Here is a 6,468-nt window from a genome sequence, read left to right as displayed (position 1 = left end):
GGCAGACTATGTCTGGCCTTTGTGAGATTACTCTTGTCTAATTTTTGCACCCAGGCTGGGAGCCCTGATGAATATGCCAAGAAGGAAAATGACGTTTTTTATTTAATTTTAACAAGAGAGCAGCTCTCTCTCTCTCTCTCTCTCTCTCTCTCTCTCGCGCGCTCTCTCTCTCACACACACACACACACTCACCTGATAAAAAAGGAATTTCTTCCAACTTTTGTGCAATTTTGACAGAATATCTGAAAAGTGGCAAGTCTTGAAGACAAATGACAAATCACTTTGCACAAATCACTTTGCACAAAATCTTTGCGCTTTTTACTTTACTGCTCTTTTTTTATGGCTCTTTTCTACGGTGGCCCTGAAGTGCAAACCACACAAACAAATTGAGAATCACAATTATATTAAGAAACCGGAAAGGGTAGGTACCAGTCAGAAACAGGAGACATGGCCACTGTACTTTTCTTTAAACATTGACTTTCACTCATTTGCACACCTTCACCCTACCAGTTATACATATTTTATGTTAAAGACGTAATAGTGTAATATTTGGTTATGTTTGCAATATTTGCATATTGGTTCATTGTACACTTGCATCAATACTGTGGTCTGTAGCAGTCGCAAAAAGCATTTCACTGCATATCATACCGTGTATGACTGTGTATGTGACAAATAAAATTTGAATTTGAAATGGCACTCAAACAAGATGTTACTAAAGACAGATGAAGGCAGGGTCTCTCCAACTGATTCGTTGGGGGACAGAGACGCGTGGCACAAGAAACCTCTTAATATACATATTTAAAGTAATAAATGACAGGTTGATGGCTCAGCTTCTGTTTCTGTTTAATGGACTGGAGCACACGAGCCTGCCGGACCGCGCTGCCACGCATCCCAGCTAAAAGCTGTCAGTCCATCTCATCAAAAACGAATTACACAGCGCCTCCAGGTAAACAGCGGCCTGGAATAAATGAGCGCTTTCAGCGGGGAAGCTCAGGATGCCGTGCCGCTGCAGCAGCAAAATGTTCAAAATGCACACAAAAAAATGCATTTAACAATGAATACAATAAAAACGATTGATCAATTCCATCAAATGTATATTCTCTGCAACAGTTGATTATTTGGAGTTTATATATATTCGATCAAAACATGATGGCTAAATCAGCTGTGGAAATGACGGTTAAATATGGGGACGCCGAAGAACTCTGATGAGCAAGAAAGCTGCTGCAATTTCCTTCCAGAACGAAACGTAGTCAACTATCCGCTGTGTGCGGAGTGCAGAAAGGAGAATTAAATGTATATGGAGGAGGGCAACTAGTAGGCTAGTCGGTAACACACACCGCCTGTGAACCAGAAGACCCCGGTTCAAGTCCCACTTACTACCATTGTGTCCCAGAGCAAGACACTTAACCCTGAGTGTCTCCAGGGGGGGACTGTCTGATTGTAAGTCACTCTGGAAAAGGCTGTCTGATGAATGCAGTAAATGTAAATGTAAAAAAGACTGGAATAATGGATGGAAGAAACCCTTTTAAAAGAAAAAAGTTGGAAAAAGTGAAGTGAATTGTGATACACTGCAGCACAGCTCATGGTGACACAACGAAATGTGTCCTCTGCTTTTTAACCACCACCCTTGGTGAGCTGAAGTGCGTTTTGGGACATGTGCGTGTGGAAACGTGTAAACTGTGAGAGTTGGGCGGAACCGGGCAGCAGCGGCTCCCTTGACCCGCGAACCAGGAAGTAAAAGGATGTGTCGCGTGAGCGGCGTGGAAAAAGTCCCCCGAAGCGCAGCCTCCCACGCCGAGCGCCGTCCCGTCGGTCCACGTTCCACGCGTGACGGGTTGTCGGCAGGTCGGTGTTGTTGGTGTCGTTGTCGTTGTTGGTGTTGTTTGGCCGGTAAACGCCCACGTCATTAGCTGCATGCTAATCACGCGTGTTTAATGTCGCGGCATTAGCGCTGACCGGGGGGGGGGGGGGGGGTAAAAGGGAGAAGCGATGCGGTCTGAGGTCCGTCTACTGCCCGTTTTAGTCGGGGTCGGAGCACGATGTCCACCCGCGGGGCGTCCGGAGGAGGAGGAGGACTTCCCAACAGCAAAGTGAAGTATTCCAGACTGGCGGACAGCGACGAGGGCTACATCGACCTGCAGGTGGGGAATCGTCTCACGCCCGGACCTCCGGGGTCAACTTGCGCTGCTGAGCTGCGACTTTCATTTTGCAGTTCAAGAAAGGGCCGCCCAGGGTTCCATACAAAGCCATCGCCCTGGCAACGTTTCTGTTTCTGATCGGCTCCTTATTGATCGTAATCGGAGCCCTGCTGCTGTCTGGGGTCATAACTGTTTCGGTGAGTCCAGGCTTCTCCGTGCATTCTTGTGTATTTCTCATTTTGCTCCTCAGACAGCAAATGACGAGATGACGCCAAGCGGTTGCTTATCCATGTGTATTTTTCTGCACGAAAAGCAAAGTCGCATCAGAACATCACATCTCCCTCCTTCCTGCGCCTCTCCCTCTCTCTTTCTCTCTCTCACAGCCCACTTTATGTGTTCAAGAGAATGGAAGAATAAAGTTGCTTACATACAATTTATAACACTGCATACCTGCACAAAAAGCAACGTTGCATCAGAACTTCGCATCACAACATCGCGTCTCCTTCCTGCGCCTCTCTCTACAATATACATTTACAGCATTTACCAGACGCCCTTATCCAGAGAGACTTACAACCAGTAGTGACAGGGACAGTCCCCACCTGGAGACACTCAGGGTGAAGTGTCTTGCTCAGGGACACAATGGTAGTAAGTGGGGTTTGAACCTGGGTCTTCTGGTTCATAGGCGAGTGTGTTACCCACTAGGCTACTACCACCCTGTATATAACCCTACCACCCTACTACCATACTGTATATAATATACAGTGTTATAAGAACAATGCAGTAATATGCACATCATTTATAATAAAAAATAACATTCTTGGCACCAACCCCACGTACATCTTACAGCCGACGCCATGTGTTCAAGAGAACGGAACCGGGTCCCAGACCCACTAACCCAAGGGTGCGGCCGTTACCATACAATTTCTGGGGGGGTGATCAGAGTTTTATAACTGGCATAACTTTTTACAATAACCACAAATTAAACAAACAGAAAATACAGAAACATGTTTGATAAAACCAGAAACACTTAACACACTTACATATTCCACAATTAGTTAAACACCCAGATTGTCACGGTAACCCACACCAGAATACAGGTAACCAAAATAAAAGTCTTCAGGAAATAAGAAAATAGAAGACACGAAGCACACATTTAGAGAAATACACGTATAAATCTAGTGTAACTGCATCGCTCCGGCACACATGGGATTGGCGTGTCCTCTGGGTTCCTCTGAAAGTGCCCGTGATGGACAGGTGTCAGGTCAAGGAGTCCCTTGGTCCCCACCGCCGCATGTCTCCGTCCACTGCTGTGTTCGGCTGAACACCGGGTCTTGTTCCGGAAGGAGACGAGTGTGATTAGCACCCTAAGATGGGGCGTCGCCTTACACGGTGGGTGCTGATTCGTGCTGGCAGCGCCGGAGGGTTTGGCCGCCTGGTTTTAATCTGGTTTTAAAAGCATGTCAAAAAACTGTGAATGAATTCATTTTTTATATATATATATATATCATTCAGAAGTGTGTTGTTTTTGTGCATCTGAATGCGCACGAACCTGAACATGAACCTTGTACACATTTGTACAGTATACAGTGACAGACTTTATTTCTGTCACTGTCATTGCTACCTGTAATTACCATGATTACAATCATGGTTATAAATAATCAATGACAGTAATTATGACCATTTAAGAATGAATGCTGTCAAATGCCCTTCAATTTCCTCTCTTCTGGGTACTTTTTATTTAACGGGGTATTTAGAGTGCTTTAATTACATAATGTAGTAAGTACCTGGACGGAAACGACAGACACGATGGTAGTAAGTGGGATTTGAACCTGGGTCTTCTTGTTCACAGGCGAGTGTGTTACCCCACTAGGCTACTACCACCCTTATTTTAATTAATGATATACAGTATGTGTGTCCTGGACGCAGTAGAGGGAGCGATTCTGTTTAACCACACGTTACTTTACTTTTTTCACCGCATTCAGAGTGTATTAACCGCTAATATACGTTGTTGTTGTTGTTTTTTCAGGACCCAAACCGGACCATTCCTGTAATCATTATCGGAGTATTAGTCTTCCTTCCGGGATTCTACCATTTACGGATCGCCTATTACGCGTCTAAGGGTTACCGAGGTTACTCCTATGATGACATCCCAGACTTCGATGACTGAGCCGCTGTTACGGTTTACTATTCTACTGTACGGTTTACTGTTTTACTACACCGTGTTCTTTATCTTAAGTTCGTGAGATGCCTTAGGACCCTTGTTATGTTTACCACCGGGGAAACGCCGTGTGAAGCGGTTCATCCGCTCTGCGTGTTTTTTAGGTTGTTCCCTGACAAAAAGGTGCCAGTGAAGGGTATACCGAACCCTCAGTATTCTCAAGGCCTCCAATCTGCCTTTGTGTTCTGCTGTGCTTTTGAATTGTGCATTTGAAATGGTTTTTTAATTTTTTTCTCGCGGGGTGTCCAGCATTACTGCACCGTAGTGCTCTTATCGTTGAGGAATTAAAGCTTTTCGCCGACCGTGTCTCTGCCCGTTTTATTTTAACACAGTTATACTAGGCTGAGGATTCACGTATGAACGACCTGAGCATTTTCTTAATAATTATGAACAACATGAGCGTTTGTCAGACATGCACATGATGACAGTCAATGAATCTGTCACTGAATTGGTATTCAGTGTTATGCAGCAAAGCACCATTAGATGGAGCCGCCTGATCGCGAACGACTTGTCAGGCGATCAAAGGAAATGAGTTTAAATTGCCTATGGATTTTCTGTATCGTCCCTTTCTGCCAGACTGCCTTTAATGGAAGACCATTTATTGGCTGTCCGCTACTTTTAATGCAAAATCATATCAACAAAATTGGATGTCTGAATAAAATGCAATCTGCTGTAGACAAAGTGTTTCATTCTCCTTTGTTGTCCCCGGCTGGTGGAACGACTTGTCCTGCTCCACTCGACTAGCCGAGACTACTACCACCTTTTAAGAAGCAGTTGAAAACCCACTTGTTCTAAAAGTATTTCAGACGAATCTAACACTTACACACGCACATGCACACACACTGCACAAATTAATTTTTTCTTCCTCTAGCACTTAACAATTTCCGAGCATGTTATTTTTCTGACAAGTTCGGCCTTATCAGGGCTCTTAGTTTTGTAAACTCAAAATCAATAGAAACCGAACGAGAATTGCTGGTGTCTTCCACTTGTAAGTTGCTTTGGATAAAAGCGTCTGATAAGTAAAGTAAAGTAAAGTTATAGTTCATAGTTTCAAGGCAGCTGAGATCGACAAAGTGTCTTCTGTTCAAATAACACATTTTTGCTTTAAATACTATGTAGTTTTCTCTTTTTTTTTTGCACTGCGACCATGTCTGCCCCTTTCCACCCTCAGGCCTGTCACTTGCCTGGAAACTTGTAGGGATGTGAGCACAGCAACCGGCATGCCAGACATTAACATGCAGCCTAAAAAATGGACACACGTATTACCTGCACTTCTGTAACAACAAGAGGACAATTCTAGTGCAATGTTTTAGTGGGCTCGCTGTGTTATGTTACACGTGGTCTACTGCACATATTTACAACATCTCAACCAAGAGAGCGCCGCCAGCTGCCATCTAGTGGCGGTAGCCGGTATTACAACGACCTGCAGGCTGGAGAATAACGTGGTGCTGTTTAATTCTTAACAGCCTTTATGGCATGAAAGAAACACATTTCGCATGTCTAGGCTGCGATGAGGCCCTCCATTTGGGTCGATATGGGGATAATCCCCACGCACCACACGCTGATCTCGAGACTGCATGATATTATCTTGCTCTTCAGATTGTTTTGCCTCCTGCCCTTAATCCTGAGGGTGATCTGACAACTACCGTCTCGTAAAAACAGAAGGATTATGCAGGCCAAAGTGGAGAGCACAGACTACGCCTGCTGTATACGTGTACTGGGCTACTGGGACTGTCCGGAAGAAAACACAAAGGGTTAACAGGAGATAACATAAATAATCGAACTTTTTGCATATTTTAATTATTCTAGTGGAATAATGGCTGCTGTTTCGAATATCGACCTGCTTGACAACCTTTTAACAAAGTGTTAATGAAGAATGACCTTTCTTATGAAGGAAAAAAATAATAATAATGCACATCAGAACACTTTCCCAAAATCTTCATCACCAAGCTATTAAAGCACTGAAACTCAGTCGTGTGTACATGCGATTTTACAATTTAAAATATTACCATGAATAATCGTGACGACCAATGCAAAGGCGAACATGCAAAACAACCTAATGAATATTCAAATGCCAGCCTCTCCTTCAGTGTGAGTGAGCGAGAAAGAGAG

At 44.2% G+C, this 6,468-nt stretch overlaps 1 protein-coding gene across 1 annotated transcript; it reads left to right on the top strand.

Moving 5' to 3' along the window:
- Positions 1-1,693: 1,693 nt before the first annotated feature.
- On the top strand, positions 1,694-5,037 carry tmem230a (transmembrane protein 230a). Its single transcript, XM_028973541.1, has 4 exons — positions 1,694-1,845; positions 2,024-2,141; positions 2,213-2,335; positions 4,165-5,037. Exons 2-4 carry the CDS (start codon positions 2,040-2,042, stop codon positions 4,303-4,305), a joined length of 366 nt encoding a protein of 121 aa, XP_028829374.1. The 5' UTR covers positions 1,694-1,845; positions 2,024-2,039; the 3' UTR covers positions 4,306-5,037.
- Positions 5,038-6,468: the final 1,431 nt, after the last annotated feature.

This window comes from Denticeps clupeoides, chromosome 3, assembly GCF_900700375.1.
Source record: "Denticeps clupeoides chromosome 3, fDenClu1.1, whole genome shotgun sequence".
Taxonomy (NCBI): Eukaryota; Metazoa; Chordata; class Actinopteri; order Clupeiformes; family Denticipitidae; genus Denticeps; species Denticeps clupeoides.
This window is presented reverse-complemented; position numbering and strand designations above follow the sequence as displayed.